The sequence below is a fragment of the Micropterus salmoides genome, unplaced genomic scaffold (genome assembly GCF_014851395.1).
Source record: "Micropterus salmoides isolate LMB-PRFRI ecotype aquatic unplaced genomic scaffold, ASM1485139v1 Ms_hic_scaffold_1, whole genome shotgun sequence".
NCBI classification, from domain to species: Eukaryota; Metazoa; Chordata; class Actinopteri; order Centrarchiformes; family Centrarchidae; genus Micropterus; species Micropterus salmoides.
This window is the reverse complement of record NW_024040040.1, coordinates 29,629,960-29,649,330: the sequence shown is the minus strand read 5'-3', so window position 1 is coordinate 29,649,330 and position 19,371 is coordinate 29,629,960. Positions and strand designations below refer to the sequence as shown.

The window sequence follows — 19,371 nt, the reverse complement described above, 5'->3', positions numbered from 1 at the left end:
ACTCTCATATGCAGGTAACCTATTACCTGCTGTCAAAACATGCATCTACTTTCATTTTTTATGCAGCAGTGGCCTCTTCTGTCAATGAAAGCTGGAAGCAGTAAACACATAATGTCAACACAAACTGCATGAAAGATGAACGATGTTTCTGAAGCCTAGTGACATGTCAAGATGATGTGAGGAAAAACCAAGAAGGCAAAATACATACAGTATAAAAATAATTTTAATGAAAACCCATCACACTTAAATCTCCAATCACAATCTCAAGATGGCATATAACACTCAATTCACAACACACATTTCTTAGTTTAAGAAAATATATATAACAAGATAGAACAGTAACTTAAAGTGTGTTTTGTGTTGGCAAATGAGACATGAATGACATCTTAACAGTACAGGACTACACAAACAGATTTTAAAAATTTTCTCTCAACAAATACAGGACTTCTGCCAATAGGCTGAAATAACACAAAACCAACTTGGTTTAAAATTCTTCGAGCCAAAGTTTGATTTCTACAGGAATAATGAGCCTTATTTCAAGTCAATAATAACAAATTAGCATTGCAAAAAAGTGCAAATACACCAGCATGTTGGTAGACTGATGAGTCTCACTTGGTTTCATGCAAGTAATACTTAAAAAAACAAAAACAACTACAAATTGGAATAAAATTTTAATAAATTTGAAATGTTACTTGTAGAAGAGTAGTGACATTGTGCTAAATCAGTTCCAGGGTATTTTGAAGAGGCTTTCTCCACACTGCCCAGAAAACAAGTGAGTAGCCCATTGCTTCAAAGCTGACCCTGCAGGAGAGGACCTGCTACAATGCTCCTATATTGTCCATTTTCTGAAACCCACAGTCGTCAGTGGGCCTCTCTGTGCACCAGCTCTAAAATAAACTCATATCTGGGAGCGCAGCTGCTCCAGCTGAGGCAGCAGCTCCTGAGCACTCGGTCTGCAGCTGCTCTCACCGCTCCAGCACCGGCTCAACAGAGTCCTACACAGCCGCCCCTGCTCTGACTGAAACACTGCTTGGTTCTGAACAGACGGCCGCAGGTTGTGCGCCACAACCGCGTAAAGCACGTGCTGCCTGTCGCCGGTGTAGGGCTGCTCTCTGGTGATCAGCTGCCACAAGGTGATCCCGAAAGAGAAGATGTCTGCTTTAGGAGACACCCCCTCGCCTTTCAGCAGCTCCGGGGCTCTGTGCGTGTAAGTACCGCCTACGTGGCTCAGATGGGGGCCGATGGCGCTCACTTCACAACCACGGTCCAGTTTCAAAGAACAGCCAAAATCGGCAATTTTGCAGACATCTTCACTCGACACCAACACGTTGGCTGGTTTTATGTCTAGATGCACAACGGTGTGGGAGTGAAGGAACTGTAAGCCATGTGCAATGTCTGTTGAGTACCTGAGCCACCTGTTCTCCAGCGTCTCAGGACATCCGTAAATGATCTGCTGCAGATTCCTGCTCCCCACAAACTCCATCAGTATAATTCCGATGCTGCTTTCATCTCCGAAGTCCGCTGGCACGCAGGTGGTCGCTGCGATGACGCGCACGATGTTTCTGTGGCGCAGGTGTGCCGCGTTCAGCTCGGCCCAGAAGCTCTGCCGGGATGCCAGCTTGTTCTTGGTGCACTTCTTGACTTTCTTCAGCGCGACGGTCTCCCCGAGGTAGTCCGCCTTGTAGACTGAGCCGAATCCTCCGGAGCCCACGGGCAGGACGGAGCGCAGCTCCTTAAAGTGGATCACAGAGGACCAGAGCCGGCTAGCGACTCTGCCGTGGAGCCGCTGGACGGGGACTTGTAAGCTGGAGCCGTGGGAGGGTTTGGTTAGCGGACTGCTGCAGGTCCCGAAGTCCAGAGAGGGATAGATATTTTGGGGCAGCAGGCGGGTCACGGGGATCGGAGAAGGCATCGTGCGTAATAAAGACTCTCTGTGCAGCTTGTGGCCTGCTGCTGACTGAACAGCAGATCAACAGTCTCCAAACTTTTCAACGAACACATCCACACAGGCAACCACACCGCCACCCAGTGTTGTGGAGTATGTAATGCCTTCTGTTTGGGTTCAACGGGTTCATCCCGATGGTTTAACTCAGTTTACTGTGTCCACAGTAGGGGAGGATGGGGCAAGTTAGCCACTTCTTACATAGGTGGTAGTAAAGCACAGTAATATTAATGCACTACCTCAGCAGTAGCTAGACAGCTGAACAGTTTAGTGTAGTGTACAGTTTTAGAAGTTCACACTGACAAATTTGACTTAGATTCAGCATGAGGCAGCTCCACTGAGAAACAGCTCAAAGCTCATGTTTGTCCTTTTTAGTCTTTTTACTGAGACTCTTCCAGCATACAGGAACAGATGACAGAGATCACATTCCAACAACTAAAGTGTAGTGATGATAACATAGGACAGCACACAATGTGCTGCATCATCTGTCAGCCTGTTCATGGTAAACTGTATCACTCCTTTGTTCTGATCCCTTGTGACTGATAAAGTGGAACTCCTTGCCTAATCCTTAGAACTTCAAAATAGGCTTTTGAGATCCTCTGCAGGACTAAGTGATGAAAACCTGCACTTGTGGCCAGCTGTAGTAGTCTATAAATTCAGACTTTTCCAGAACTTTCAAAAACATTTAGTGTCACGTAAACAGATGTCATAAAAAAGTGAGAGAAGCATGCAACAATGAGAGCAGGAAAGAAAATTAGTTAGCCTACAGAGTAAATTATAGCTTGGTTCACTTAACATTTGAGACAGCTGACTGCAGCATTGTACATATTACCAGTCAGACTAGTGACCAGTCATACTGGATATTCTCCAGCCTAACTGTGGTCTAGAGAGTGGATGGAAATTGTCTTGCCATTTCCATGGATTTGTTTTGCATTATCAGAAGATTAAAAAAACTGATGACATCGACTCATAAGACCAACAGCAGAAGATAATTACAAACTCACATCCTATTTTAACTACAACACATTTGCGCTGCATCATTCCGAACACCCAGCACCATAAATACAGCATAAATGTATACAGTATGTGCCAAAGATGAAACTATTCTCTCTTGTAGGATGGTAAATTTAAGACTCCCATATACACCATCCTGCTGCCAGAAATATTCACTAGAACAGAAAGGATTAATCCACCACTGAAAAGAGTCCCCAGTAAATGCACACACAGAAGCACAGAGTCTGACAAAATCATGACTGATATTTCTTTAGAAAGACCAAACATACACAGTTGCATCCTTCTCTTATGTTTATTGAACTTTCATTACATTGTGTAAAAACACTGGAGTTGAAGACTGCAGCTCTTCTCTCTCATAGCAGCAAGGTATGGTAAATTAAATCAGGTTTTTCTGCCAGAAAATAAATAATCTGCCTCTTTGGATGATGTCAATGTTTAAAAAAACAAAGGATAAAAGCTGCAGCATTACTTTTTATTTTACACAACTTATAAAACACATATAATTATTTATATATGTTTATGTGAATTACTCATTAGGCCTTGTGAGGCCTAAATGTATAAAAATACAACAGTAGTTTGTAAAATAGATTTGAAGTAAGATATTGAGTTAGAAATTAGTCCATCGCTGTCACAGGATGGCACTGTTGAAATTCAACAAATAACACAACCAACATCGCTGGAATGCAGTTTGTCTCTGAACTTCCTCAACTCATTTTGAACGACATCAGGTTGAGTCACATTTCTCAGCGTGAGCTCAGCATCTCTCCTGAGTGACTTCACTCAGAGCAATCTCCCTCAATGACTCAGTTTCCACAACACACAGGTGTGTGTCTGTGTGTGTGTGTGTGTGTGTGTGTGGGGGGGGGGGGCATGATTTACAGGCAAGTCTGTAAAAAGACTACAAAAGTCACAGTACAACAAAAATATATGTAGCTATATAGTACAACCAGGCACACACATACCAACTATTCAGCTGAACTGGATACTTTGTACAAACGGTACATTTCAGAACTAGAAAAGAGGTCTGTAGCACCTTAAGGAGCTCTTGAAGTATGTTAGCAGCTTGATCCAATACCAAAATATATTGCAGTGTTTCTTACATACACATTCAATAAAGTTCACTGGTACCACCGAAGCTTATAAAGAGTTTGTCATGAATTGCTAAAGGTCTGTGCCTCTCACTGAAGAGTACCTCCTATGTCCTGGTCACCACACGACCATGGGGGACATTCTGTTTTTCCTGTTTCTTTTTTCCCAGGACACTTTAGATTAGTTTTAGAATTATGAACTTGATCGGATAGCAATGTGTGGAGCTTTTTGTCTTTGAATTTTGATCCACAGTGTGTTGCTTTTATTTCCCACACATCAAATCCCTAGATTCTGTCACACAGTCCATATGACTTATAAATCAAGATGAAACTGCAGTTAGCTGATTGGAATATTTTTGTTCATGCAACAGGTTTCAGACGGAACCCACTAAGAAATCAAGTAATCTCTTTTTTTCAGAATCTCACACTGAGGTCAAAGGATGATAAAAGAGGACAAAATCACCTTGGGAGTTATTGAACGTTTATCTTATTTGTCTTTTTGCCTAACTAATTAAAGAACCCATGGCAAGATGATAAATTTAAGTGCTATATAACCATCCATTTAAGCTTCATTACTGCCTGTGCACTCACTTAAACCAGCGGTTGAATAGTCGAAGAAGAGCTTTCAAAAAAGTAGGCCTACAAAAATCTATTTAAGGTACATTATTTGTTAAAAGACCCCTCAATGAGATACACAGAACACTTGTGCAAGTAAAGCAAAAATGACACTTTGATAGGAAAACACTGTCAAAATTGTACCTGTAAAAATAAAACATTTTATATTGTATTTACATGTTACTGTTCTCTAAAAGAGCTAAATATATCATATATACATTTGTAATAAAGGTTTTAAAAATAGGTATTGGAGGAAATAAAGGCATTCAATTTACAAAAAAGTGCTATGATTACAACAACAAAAAAAATAGCGGCTTGTTAACATCTCTTGCAAATCCACAAACCTTCACAAGATACAAATAGCAAACTTCCATAAATGCTTTGAAACATTACACGTTCAACTCTACATTTCACACAACCCAGAAAAGTATTGTCTCCATTCATGTCTTGTCCAGTCCCGTCATTCAGGAAGGAAAAAGGAGAACGTAACACTTCTAGTTCATCATCATTTTTGAAGCTTGGAGCACAAAAACAAGATGAGTATGTGAGGTAAATGATAACACTATTGGGTTATATAGGCATCAAACATTTAATGGAACTAAGATGCACCATCTGTTAACTGCTGTGGTGGGAGGGGAAATGTGAAGTTTAGCAACATTTTTGCAGGCTGTAAAGTTCACATTTTGCCATATAATGTGCAGTCCGATGTCTCCTTAAAGTATATGTAAATGTCCAAAATTGTGACTGTTCTATACATGTAATCCTTGTTTTAAAGAAATAATATATGTGATGGCAGAAAAACCTTTGTGACTTTTCATCCTTCAGTTACATTGCTGTAGAGGCTGATTATTGATTCATATCTTTCAATGTGTGTCAATATGATACCAGAGTGTTGATACTGATGACAAAACGATATATATTTCTACAAACCTTTTTTCATTTTACAATAAAAACAAAAACAACAGTACTCCAATGTTGAGAATGAAAGTTCAGACCTTGGTAACAGTAGTTTGATAAAATAATCATAACTCAAAAGTTCCACTTACAAAATCTGTGCGGCCCTTTAAACAGCATCTTACAGCCTTCATCTGCAATTTGAGTTTGCTCAGAGTTGATATGGAGTTTATTCACTTGTCATTGTGTGACAAGTATGGAACCTTGGTCACACGATGAAATTTAAATGTCAAATATTGTCCACACATAAACAGTCAGACAAGAACTTTATAGGAATTTACAGTCTAAAACTGGATGAAGAAGGTAGTTTGCTGAATGTGAGTTATGAGTGTGCTTTCCCTTTTTTTGATGTATGCCTGCGAGCCAGCACCTTTAGGAGTGCATTGTTTTTATTTGTTTAAGTCTGGAACTTTTGGGTCATAGAACAAGTCAACAGGATTATGAATCTGACCAGACATTTGATGCTGGCTTTCAGTAAAGATTTTGGTATTCAGTGCTATACACACATTTCAGTCGATACCCAGCCCTACTTTGCTGGCTAGTGATTGCTAGTACAATGTTAATTGGATAAGAAACTAGACTACAGTTAAAAGTCGCTAGCTAGCGATAGCTGAGGGGGGGGGGTCGGGGGTTACTGTGACTTACTACTTTACAGCAGCAGGTTGCATCTATTGTGATCATGCAGATGTTGACTGCCAGGCCAGAATAGGAAAATGTTGCCCAGGGTGAAAAGAAAAATTTCTGGATGTCTTTTGCATCATTCCTACATATATCTTTGGGATTTTTGGAATCATTGAAATAGTTTCGGTTAGAAGTGAGTGCTGATGTTAGTAGATGTTGCTGTAACAAGTGGTCAATCTGTGGGAAACAATGTCTAAAAATATATATGTGACATTAGGGCTGGACAATTAAAACAATAACAATAATTATCACGATATAATTTATTTCAATAACAATATAACAATGTTCAATAAACATTTTATATAATAAATATTAGCTTTTTTTCACTTGAGTCATACAAGAATTATGACTTAATTCTTTTATTTTGATGTTTATTTTGTTGAGGAAAAAGGACCGAAAAAAGCTTTTACTTGTTTACTTTGTTGACAAAAATTCATAATTGTAATTATAATCATAATTGTTTTGAATGTTCTACCTCAGATTTGTGAAGTGATCCACTGTTTGGCATCAAGTGTTGACCACAAAGAAGAGTTTAAACCACAATTAAATCTCAGGAGCAGAAATCAGCCACTTTAACTCAAAAGAAATAACGATTTGATACTTATCGTGATCGTTATCGATATCGAAAGATATGAAACTTTTATTGTGATAACATTTTTGCCCATATCGCCCAGCCCTATGTGACAGGTCCTAACGGCCAACACAGCCGTTATTGGTGCCATTTTTGTTAGGAAAGGCCTATTTTCCACGTTAATTTTAAATGACAGCCAACAGTGTTATGTTAAAGCATTACAATGACATGACAAAAAGGCACAGCTTCTACTTACAATGTATTATTTGAATATGACTGTCTTTTCTGATGACCACAGTGAAGCTACTGTGCATGACTTCATGTTAAAAGAATACAGGGGGGAAAGAGCATTTGTGTCTGTGTGGACTGATTGAGACACTGAGGTATCTGCACTGACTGAGATGAAATGCAACTAGTGCTCGCTGATTCTCCAACCCACAGTTTCATTAGCAGTAGGGTAGAGCGTTGCTACATACAGCTTCGACTATAACTCTTAATCTGTAAATGAACAAAAGCCTCGGACAATGCAGAGAAGCACCCATCTTGGTGTTTTTTGGGCAGTGGAAGCCCTGACTGAATCCAGCAAATAGCCAATATAACACACCACCTCTAGAATTGAACTGATAAGAAGCACAGATGTGTTCACACCAAAACATCATGTCCTTGAAAAAAAGATTGTATACCAACTTTGTTTTGTTTTTGGATCGATCCATGCAGACCGTTTCGGTTTAATTTGTTCAGATTTTGAGACTTCTACCACCACACCAGCACAATGGAGGTAAATAGAATTTGGTTTGTGGAGTTTAAAGCAAACAAAACGTTCCCAGTTATAGAGGAGAGTCCACAGAACACAATGTCAGCAGTTTGCACTGACGGCTATGATGTTTGTGGATTATCCAATAAAATTTCGCATGTCATTTTTCATCAGACAAGACAACTGATATTGTTCAATTCTGCAAAACCCCTTATTATACATACGGTCTATGGAGATTAAGTCATCCAGGTCATAGCCATCCAAGGTGGCTAAAATCGAAGGCAACTGGACTTTTAGCGAGAGGTGAACGTCTCCAAGCAACCTTGCCCATGTTCAGTTGCCCTTAATTTTAACCCCCCTTGGATACACATTATACATTCAATTACCTCTTTTGTTTTTACATCTATTGCTAACATTCTTGCTTTCTATCTCTGTGCATGGCAACTTAGGTATGGGTAAGGTTAGGGAAAGATCGTGGCCATGTTAATTAAAAGGCGAATGCAGTAACAGGTCTGTGATTGCACAAAACCTCCTGTATCCTGCGCAAAAGTCAGACGTGCTGCATGCTCATCTACTAACTCCACCTCCCCACTCTTACTTCCTGCCTCTCAACATCCAGGGCACACTGCTTCCTGCATTGACCCTGGGTGTAAAATGTGAGGTGTGGAGTCCTCCAATACGGACACAATTCCCATATCATTTCCTAACGGATACTGGGCAAAAAGTTTTTGCTGTGTGTCCCTCTCACCTCCATTGTACTGAAGTGAAGGCAGAAGTCTCAGAGGCGGATACTGTTTCTTAAAAGCTCTGCAAAGTAAACCCAAACGATCTGCATGGGTTGATATATTACTACTATAGGGTCATCAGGGACAACATGTTTATGTCATTGCCCCTGGTCAATGCTTTACTATTCCCAAGGAAACACATTTAACTGCATTTGAAGTGACCATAATGACTGGCAGCTAGGAGCACTAACGAACCAAGCGTTCTCCACCACCTTGATAACAACCCCACAGAGGTTAAATAGCTGGGATTCAGTCAGTTAGTCCGAACTGAAAAAGCCTCTCGGATGAGAGGTGAAATGTCTTCAAGTATCTTAAACCTGGTCCAGTTGCCCTTAATTTGAACCCACCATGGATAATGATCTGAATCTAGCATGTTTTAGCCGAATCAATTACATTTTTCTTTAACCCAGGGGAGTTTAGCTGTGAATCTCAGCTCATTTCCAGCCCTGCCCTGCTTCACATTCATACAGTTTTACACATTTACATCTGGGAGATACCCAAGCACCACTATAGTCTTCTACCGTCTGTCGGCAATTAGCTTTAGCAGTTAAAGGAGGGGGAAATGTTCCTGTTGACTGTTCCTGCTAAGATTTCTTCGCTGACCCATGTCTACCATCTTAAAAAATTCAATCAAAGATGAAGAAGGCAATCAACTTTCCCCAAAAGCTAGAAACCACAGTACTGAGAGCTGAATACGGAGACATGAAGGCAAATTCTGCAGCGCTCCATACAAAGCAAACTCTTTGATTGTATAATTAGAAGGATTTCACTAAAATGTTTTACTATCTAAAGCTGTATGGGATGAACACATTCATATCCCTGAAATGAGTGTTGTTAGCTTGCATATCAACACTTCATATGTAAGTAATAAGTACCATTGGAATCTAATGAATATGTGCATAGTCCATATTTGATTGATTGAACTAAGATGGACCAAGCTCATGATATGATGTTGTATTACTGCAGTGTTGTTGGAATATGTAAACATTTTCCAGCAGCATAAGAACTTCTCATTGCTGTTACCATTAAAGAGCAATTACACTGAATCTCTATTCACATTTGATTCACCAACTATTTAATTTGTATTCAGTCAGTATTTCGATCACTATTTCAGTTACTGTGTAAGTGTAGACAGACTAGTATCCCAGCTATATCATGTTTTTCGCTTTCAGAGAGTTAATTTTCACAGATTTAGGCAGAGCAGTCAAAACCTACTGGAATAACATGTGTTTTGTGTTTTAAGGGGCGACTTCCACTTAATCTAAACATAAAGTGAAGTGGAGCCATGCCAGAGGAAGCCAGAACATGTGGCTGTGGACATTTATTTTCATCATCAAACTGCTGAACCGATTCTGAACTATAAGGTATTTTGGAACTTAGTGGAGCTTACAAATATATTTGCATTATTTCTGAACGTGGTCCAGGAGACCTGCACGTTGAGTTTTAATGGAAACATAAAGCGCATTTTCCTTCCAAGTCACACCTCACAAGCCTATATACAAGTTGAAAAATGATTTATGTTTGAGGAAGACATTTAGAGTCAGGCTTTAAAAATGGAATGCCTACCAAGGTGTGGCACAGTTACTCATAAAATATGTCCTCTTAATATTTTTTTGGCTAAATTACCAAAATTGCAGCTAAATTTGATTTCACATAATGTTAAATGTTTCAGATTGTTCTACAATGTATAAATTGGCATATTTTATATTAGTAGTTGGAATATATTAATTTGCAATTAACCTGGAAATTGCTAATTTTACTGTTATTATGCATATTGGTAGTGCACATTGTACATTTTCTTGAAAAAAAACTTTTTAGTGCAAGGTACCACATACAAACACTAAAAAGGTATTGACTTGCAGATGAAAAAGACCTTTCTGCATCTTTCACATCTGATCCACAACTAAAAGGTTTAGTTTCTGTCAACTAGTCACAAACAAGGTCATTTTCTTAGAAGTCAAAGTCCTATTGAATGTACAACTGCTTGACTACATACAGGAAATAAATGAAGAAGATACCAAGTGTGTGGTTAGGATTTTTTGCAGTGATAACTTCCTTCATCCTTGGAGTGCTTGCTTTGTAGTAACAGATAGAAGCCTGCTCTGTCTGTGTTTGCTTGACTTTGGTTTGGGGGATAACTAAGAAAGTTTTATCTTAATTTTCCAACTACCAAAATGAAATGTAAAACTGTAATACTGTACTGTAACACTCTATAACAATGGGAACGAACTTCTGCTTTATGGGTCAAAAGGACCAGACCAATGTTTTTGCACGTTTTAGCCTATTTACTACTAATCACATACATGTTAACTTTAAAATAAAATAAAAATCCTTTATAGCATATTTGAGATGTTTCAACAGTTTTCCCGCATTCCAGCAAGCCATTGATTTTCTGTAATTTCACTAACTTACTGAACATTACACTTGCAGAGACTTGAAACAGAGTAATCCAGCACAGTGAACATTACGTCTGCTTTTACTGCTGACAATGTGGCATCACTGTATTGCATGGTACTATAATTGTAAGAGCGTATAATACAATAATGTTATTGACAAAAACACAAGCAGACATGGTCACTGTAATGGAGTACCTGATGTAAGTAAGTTGATTTCCATACAGATTAGAATTAATGAAACCCAACAGCTGCATGGAACTCCTGGTGTGTTTTGGAAAATGGTCAGCAGTCATTTGGGACAGATGATGTATTAAATATAGGTAAATGGGCGAAAACATCCCAAAACTACAGATTGGTCCCTACCACAAATAAAACAGACATAAAACAACAGTCAACTGTGACGACAGACGACATCACAAAGTTCAAAGTGCTGCACGAAAAACAATATACAACGCAAAATCTGCATCCTAAGGTCCATCTAGCATGTGGGGTTAGGTAAAGAAAAGTAAACATCACTGCAATCAAAATACTATTAACATTAATCCATGTGAACCTTCTCCAACTCCCAAAAGGCTAACTCATGTTTAAAATGACACGGCTCTCACTGTCACGGTTCAACCGTGTCTGCATCAATGCATAAAAACAGTTTGTGCTCTATAAATGTGTATGTGGCACTGATGTTAGTGGTGCAGTGCACAGAACGGTGCTGTGAGCACGAGTTGCGCTGACCTTTCTCATCACAGCCCACGGTGAATTCTACTGCTTGTGGTGCGATTAAAGATGTATAAGTATATGGTAACCTGCAGGTCTTTGAAAAGTACTTTGTCCTAGAAGTGAGATTAGATCATGAGAAGTTATAAAACTTCCAAATACGCAGTGAGAAATGGAGAATTTGGAAAGTATCTGCATTTCCCGCTACTATGTGAACATGTCACTGGAGAATAGTGGTGGTGAAGATTTGCCAACTTGTCAATAAAAAGCTTGATAAGGTGAAAAGTCACAATAACATAGCAATTAGAAAGCTGATAGAACCTAACCTTGGTGTGTATGCTGCTGTCAGTGCTGCTCATCATGTGTCTGCTCATCGTGTCATATTAAATGGACATACGTGCAAATACCTTCAGACATGTGTTACTGGCATCTTGTTTTCGGTGTCCGCTAGTGTGGTTGTGTAGCTCGTCGTGTGTGTCAGTGTGTGTGTGTGTGTGTATGTGTGTGTTAGAGTGCTTGTGTGCCATGTGCAGTACATACTGGATCATTGAAAAGCTTGGTGGAAACGGGGCAGTGTGGTGGGTGTGCTCAGGTTGGATATGAAGGAGGAGGGGAGTCCTTGAAGTGGACTCTCTGTAGCCTCTGGGCCTTCGGGGGGTTGGGTTGGCAGCTGAACGAGAGGTGTGGGCTCTTCGTTGGGTGGATAGACAACTCCCTGTCCCCCGCTCCCCCCTGCCTGGTTGTATGGAGGCCCGTTGAGTGGCAGGAAGTTGAAAAGTTGTGAGAAGTCCATCAGAGAGGAGGATGACGCCAGAGTGTCACCTGTGGTGGCTGCTGCCATCGGTGCGGACATTTTGGACAGGGACACCTCCTGGCTCGCTTCCTCCAGCATGCCAACTTGAGTCTCCAGCACAAGTTTGGAGGAGGAGAGTTGGGGTTCTTGGGCTGCAGAGGATGAGGAGGGCATGCTGCTCTGTAGCTCCATCAGATAGGTCTCCAGTTCTCCCTTTAGATTCTGCTCCCGCTCCTGGGAGGAGAAGGTGTATGAGGTAAAGTTGGAGCCCAGCGGGTATTTTAAAGAAAAAGTGTGTGTGGGGGTGGGGAAGGGCTCTGTGTCCAGGACGGGGCCTGTGTACATGTTGAGCTGGTGCGGCCTCTGCGCCAGCATTCCTGGGAGTTCGCCTTTGATGCCCCCAGACGCCAAGTCATAGACAACGGGCTCCAGCGAATCTGCTGGCTCAGTTTTTACCCTGAGCAGCTCCCGGGTGTGGCTCTTTTTCACGTGACGTGTCAGGTGGTCCTTCCTACCAAAGCGCTGGGCGCAGTACTGACAAAGGAAGTCCTTGCGTCCAGTGTGCACCACCATGTGGCGTCGCACGTCTTTACGGGTGTAAAATCGCCGCTCACAATGCTCACAGCGATGTTTCTTCTCTTTGGTCCCGCCAGACGACTTGCCAGCGTGTGTTTTGAGGTGTTCCAGAAGAACCCCGGTGCTGGGGAACGGCTGCAGGCACACTTGGCATGTGAGGTCTCCGCTGTTGGCGGCGTGGAGGGCGAGGTGGCGTTTGAAGCCCAGCTTGGTGTTGTAGCTCTTGCCGCACTCCTGACAGGTGAACGCCTCCTTGTACGGGTCGTGCGTGTGTAGGTGATTCTTTAAGTGATCCTTGCGGTGGAACATTTTCTCACAGTATGAACACTTGTGGTTTTTTTCTGGCGAGTGAGTTGCCATATGCCTTGGAACACAGACACATTCTATGAGCACTCAGAATTGTTGCAATCATGTTTAAGTAGGCATGCTTTACACACATCACACATAAACACAAGACCCAAAATCTAGTATTCATCAACACATCATTCTGACTACTACTGAGCACTATGTTACCAAAGGTGTAAAGAGAAAAGCAACGTGCTGCAGCCTTCTATGTACTGCTGCTTGTCTGTACCGTAGCAGCTTGTATTTGGAGACGAAGGCCTTGGTGCAGTCGGGGTGGGAGCAGCAGTAGGGTCTTTCTCCTGTGTGAGAGTACGAGTGCACCTTTAGCTTCTCCAGACTGTTGAAAGCTTTCTGACACTCCTGGCAGGGGAAATTCTTCTTCGGCTTCCCCTCCGCCTTCCTGCGCCTCCCCGTCGGCGGTGCAAGCTTGACTTTCTCCAGGACGTGGTCACCGTGGCCCTGGGTTCCTGTAGCCATGGCACTCTAAGGCAGACCAGCTACATGGACAGGGGCGCAGTGCCCAACTAGTACTGATGCAGTTATTCTATCCAGTTTTATGTGCTCAACACCGCCCGGACTCAGGGGCCTGACAGAGAGACAGAGAGAGAGATTATTTGAATGGTTCAGTTTAAGGTTACAGTGTTGACTGGCAGTAAAAAGACACTAAAACCTAAATCTGAATAAATCAACAGAAATACTGATCTGAGGCCTGTCTCACAAAGCAAATTCCACTTAATCTTAAGTCTTTCTTTGGGTTATCTGCCGTCACTTAGCCCAACACTGTATCCTGTATAATTGTTATCAAGAAGCTGGGGTAAAGTGTCTCAGTTAACTCTGGGTTTTACTAGCCAGCTTAGAGCACATTAATTTGACAGATGAGGAGTTCCTAATAACAAGTAACATATGTATATATATATATATATATATATATATATATATACACACACAACTAAATAGAATAGAATACACAAACACACAACTAAACAAACACACATCTAAATAGAATAGAATACACTAGAAATAATATCCAAATATTAAAAGTATTTTGATATAAATAAGTGTGGAAATGATTACATCTATTCATATACATTTGGCATTTTCAGCTCTTTTTGTTTGTATAAAATAACTATTATTCCAAACTATTATGAATATATGACCCACATAATGACTTATTAGTAATGTAGTCTGCTTCCAAAGCAGAGAGCAGAGGAGAGAAGAAAAGCATTTCATTCAGATTATCTGACAGAAATGATGCATTTAGAATTTACTGGGAGAGTATTGATAATGTGTTTATATTTCATATTTTCAAATAAAGTACAACAGTATAACTTTTTATGAGGAATTATCATCTCATGATATTCTGGGTTGCAGTGAAATAGTGAAATGAGAGTGTAAAAGCATCTACACTGTCAGAAATCACTTCAGAAATGAAAGAATAATTGTTATTCATAACAGTGGTCTGTCCATTTGCCAGAAGATCGGTTTTAACCCCGGAGTGAACATAAGGAAAGTTTGGAACAACAAAGTGATTCTTTTGATCAATAAAAATCTTTATAAATTGTTACTGTAAACTCACTACTTTTACTGCTGTCAGGATCCTCTGGGAATGATGTTTGCAGTGATCGGAAATATATATATCTTATTATTCTTGCAAAATGTTCTTTTGGTTCTTTCTTCTTTTTCCTGATATTTATTCATAACCTTCAGAAAGTACTGTTATGTGAGTATTTATATTTGCATACCTATTTCAAATTAATATCACAATTATACTCTCATTCCTTAAAAAGTCTAAACATCACAGGAGGTTTGTATTGGAACTGGTGCATGTTCCAACATACAAATAAAGGCAAGAGTCAGTGATCAGTGGAAGCTCTACAGCAGCCCCAAGTGTGCAACACATCCTGGTACAAATAATCAGTAATTTTCAACTCACTGTTTTATGCTTTAGTGACATTCTTGTTATGCCCACACTAAACCTGTCTGTAGAGGCACAGAGCTGAAAGACTTGATTTATGTTCTTCAGCACTGTTCTGTAGCTGCTGCACATTTCTATTACTGATGAAATCACCAAGTAAGCAAATGAATGCTGTTGTGCTACAGACACAAAATGTCTTCAATGGTTTATTCTCAATGTCAAAGAGGCGATTTCCATTCAAACCCCATCACCTCCCTTTGCGCTGCCACGCATGCATTAAACCATCGTCTCTTCTTCCACATGAGTTTGATGCACTGGGACAGACAATACGCATTTCAGGAAAGTCAGGAAAACACCAGCATGCCATCGCACTGCTTGCTTACTGTAAAATCCCTTTTATAACTAAAATCTAAACTAAAATCTTTTATAGCTAAATATTTGCAAATATATACTGTATAATGATAATACAAATTAATATACTGTATCAGTAGTTCAATTTATACAGCCTGTCTGTTAACATTATGTACTGGTATAGTATGGTGTTGCATTGAAATAACTATAGAAATTAACTTAACCTTCAGTAAAATACAGTCACATGAAGATTTATTTGAGAATTATACAGGGATATTACGTATGGTAATTATACAGATACTACTACTAATCCCAAGGATGTATTCATAATAATGATTAGTACTCATAAAAGTGAATGGGCTACAACTAATAAAAACACAGGTAGTGTAGCTTATTTCCAGCAATGTAATCTGACATTTGGTTTTGTATTTTTAATTCGGATACACTTGTACTGATCATCACGAAGGAATTATCTTATCTCCCTGTGCAGGGTCAACCAGTTAAACCCTGCAGCAGGTAGTTCAGGCATGCATTTTCAAGCAGGAGATGATCACATGGAGGCCTCCATTACACTGCCCATGCCAAATCACTGACCACTCAATCCTACCGTTTCTATGAGGTGAATTTTTTTAATGGCTGCCACTGGGGCTTTATGCACAGTCAGCAGTACCACTACAGTCAAAATCTCTTCCACACAAATCTGTCCCAATCAGGTTTGTTTTAGTACTAGTATAAAAACGCCCTGCTAACGGATATCTGGAATAACATATAAATACAAGGGAATAAGAATAGGTTGAGCATGAATTATTTAACCATATATTCCAAACAAAGAAGTTTAGCTCTTGCTTTAACCCAACCAAGTTTTAAAAGAAACATTTCATTTATTAAAACAAAAATAGATAAAAATAAGAATAAACGTAAACTTCTTCGGTCAGCAGTTTACATGATCTACATTCATTCTATCCAATTTGAAAAATATCCATTCGTCTATACTGGTACAAAGTTTTAAGAAGAACATTTATCCAGGCAATGCGTTGCAAAAGCATCACAATGACAGATGACACCAAGAAAGATATCATATTTCCTTCTGCTTCATTTTGATTGTGGAAAGGGCTGATATTCCTGTAATTAAATTTATAATGTTCTATAATTTTAAAGTATGAGGCTTTAGAAAAATCTCTGAGCCTTTGCTATTGAAATTAAGAGTTATTACAAGCACTGGTGTCTGCAGTAATTCACACTTTTATACATACATTAAATTACAAAAACTGCACTGGTAACGGCAAACTATTAAGCAATAATGAAGACATTTTAGTGCTTAAAATGAGAAGAAATTAACTTTTCCACATCAGAGAAAAGGTCAAGTATTCTTCTGCAAAAAAAAGGTAAATTATTTAATACTCATTACTGACCCTTACTTTAAAAGCAACATTTTATGATCACACATGCCCATGATTCACATTTGTCTTGATAAACACTACATAAAATCAATCATAACAATAATACAGTGTATACATCTGTGTCTTTCCTCACTTCTACTAGCTCTTCTTAACTTTAAGTACTAAATATTCTAATCTATCAATAGAGATACTAGAACACTTTTCCCCCCCAAATTTTTTATTATTTTGTTGAAATGTCTTTAAAGTACATGTAGGATAAGGGGAAGTTACAACATGTTAATATTAATTTCAAGACACAAATGCCTAGTAATTAATAATTGATAAAAAATAAGATTTGTGAAGAGTTGTCATTTATCTGAAAACACAGGTTTGCATAGCTCACAACAGCAAAATACATTTAAAAAGTCTCCCCATACAGCTGCAATTACTGATCTGAGGAAAATAAATGAAACTGTTTAAACTAGGTGCATTTATATAAAAATAACCCTGGCAGAAGTAACATTAGTGCAGGCTTTTTAAAAGCAATAAATGAATTACATTGCCTTTAAAACAACAGTAGAAACTGCTTTTAATGTATCATTATCAAAATGTTTAAACTCTTAAAACATTTATGAACACTGAAATGTACAAGCTAATTTTCCATTTAAAAGTATTGTTAAGAGACATTTTATGTTCACACTATTAGGATCAATGTTTTATTTCTCTAAGACTTGATGATCAGTACTTTAGGACTTCCAGACTGACAACATGCTCCCCCGCTGGACATGTCAACATTACTGCCTCTATCATTTCAAACTAAATGTCATTTTAGCCTCAACAGCATTCAAAGTCTCATGTGTAGCAAACAGCAAACATCTGAATCAAACAGAGAACAATGTCTCTCATGCATCTCTCTCCCTTGTTATTTACATTAGGACATATATCAGGACTGACATCAGTAACCATTCAGTATGCAAAAGACCAGAGTCAAAGTCATGCCTTGGCATTTACAGAACAGCAGCAGACAATTTCCTTATCAGATGTTGGGGTTTAAATTTGGTTTAAGGTATAGAACAGGTGTAAACACAGACTCGAGCCAACACTGACAAAACACTTCCTCTCAGGAACTGTTTCATTATCAGCTTTCTAACCACCTACTTCAACTCAACAACAAATCTGCAGTGGAAGATTTTCCGATCTCCAAACTGTTACAGCCTGAAGAACCACCAGCTTGTCTTTACCGCTCAGTACACTGACAGGCTCGTGTCCGCTCTGATATCTGCAGCAGCTATAGGACCCCAACTCGTAAATACGAATTACTAACGTGCACAGTGCAACCTGTCACACCAAACAAACTCAACACAAGTTGACTTTTGGTCTTGGACGCAGGCTGCACGAGGAAATCTTAAGCATTGCCTAATTAGTTTGCCTTAGGTTCTCCCTCCATTTTGTTACTTTATTGAAAAGCAATTTCTTTCTGTTTCTTGTTTATTAGCCTCACAGCGGGTCATAGCCGAAGTGTTATCCGCATGACACCGTGATCGATACCTGCAGGGGAAGAAAATGCATATCGCTTTTCGCCTAAATGAGAAACAGTATGACAAAATGTCACTGTAGCGCCGCAGGGTTGCATTTTCACGGTACACTTTTGGAAAGGAGATGCTTATCGATAAGGACATGTTGACACTACTTATGATGAAGCGTGTTACGTTATATGTGGCAAAAATAAATCTGAATGCAGATAGCAGGAAAATTGACATAACTGCTGTATCCAAGTGCGGGTGCTCCTGTCGGTGCTCATCGCACTGCCCTTATTATATTAAAAAATAAACTAAGAGAGGAGGCTATGTTCAACTTTACTCAACTTTCCCTCATCCAACTGATTCCTGTGGTCTTTAATGTTCGTGGACACGCACCGTGACACTAATATCACCCGTGACATCATTTATTAAAATTGTTTTCAATACTTGTGCCTTCCCTTGGTTTTCTCTGTGGTCCCAAACTGGGTACTGATTAACACAAACTTTTTCCCCTGCTCACCCCTCTCTCATAATTTAAATAACCCCGATATTTTAATTCAAGAACTGAGTAACCGTTTACCTAATTTACATCAAACTTACCCCGGACGCCTTAACATCCTTTCTGTTGAGTTTTTCTTGACTTTCAACTATTTTCCGAATTTTTAATAATTTTTTTCTCATATTTTTTGCTAGACGCGGCGGGCCTGAAAATTGTTTGCTTTCCCCTCTTTCGAGCAGCCATTGTGTATGCGCTGCGATGCAACCGCACTAGGGCTTAGCCACGCCCCTTCAAAGTTCCGCCTACTTGTGCTTTTTGATTTGTGTTAGGCGCTGCCACTTTCCCTTCAACGTCACTTACAGTCCCTTTCAATAAAACTCAATTTTTGGACTTGCTAGATATACTGTCAATCGTTTAAACGTGGTTTAGTTCAATTTACAATGATAGGAAGACCAACATGTCGGCTCAGAAATCCTCTTCGC

The 19,371-nt window shown here is 39.6% G+C and overlaps 2 protein-coding genes across 2 annotated transcripts; both read right to left on the bottom strand.

Moving 5' to 3' along the window:
* Positions 1–205: 205 nt before the first annotated feature.
* On the bottom strand, positions 206–1,971 carry mos (v-mos Moloney murine sarcoma viral oncogene homolog). Its single transcript, XM_038723618.1, has one exon. It carries the CDS (start codon positions 1,910–1,912, stop codon positions 899–901), a length of 1,014 nt encoding a protein of 337 aa, XP_038579546.1. The 5' UTR covers positions 1,913–1,971; the 3' UTR covers positions 206–898.
* A 1,258-nt stretch (positions 1,972–3,229) lies between these two features.
* On the bottom strand, positions 3,230–19,132 carry plag1 (pleiomorphic adenoma gene 1). Its single transcript, XM_038723606.1, has 3 exons — positions 18,991–19,132; positions 13,455–13,811; positions 3,230–13,244 (listed from the first exon to the last, which is right to left on the bottom strand). The coding sequence occupies exons 2-3, from the start codon at positions 13,700–13,702 to the stop codon at positions 12,056–12,058; spliced, it is 1,437 nt and encodes a 478-aa protein (XP_038579534.1). The 5' UTR covers positions 13,703–13,811; positions 18,991–19,132; the 3' UTR covers positions 3,230–12,055.
* Between the last annotated feature and the right edge of the window lie 239 nt (positions 19,133–19,371).

Excerpts from the sequence above, each read along its gene's own strand:
- mos (XM_038723618.1), bottom strand. The coding sequence starts at position 1,912 with ATGCCTTCTCCGATCCCCGTGACCCGCCTGCTGCCCCAAAATATCTAT.
- plag1 (XM_038723606.1), bottom strand. The coding sequence starts at position 13,702 with ATGGCTACAGGAACCCAGGGCCACGGTGACCACGTCCTGGAGAAAGTC. Across the intron at positions 13,245-13,454 it reads TCCAAATACAAGCTGCTACG|GCATATGGCAACTCACTCGC; the intron begins GTACAGACAAGC and ends CTGTGTTCCAAG.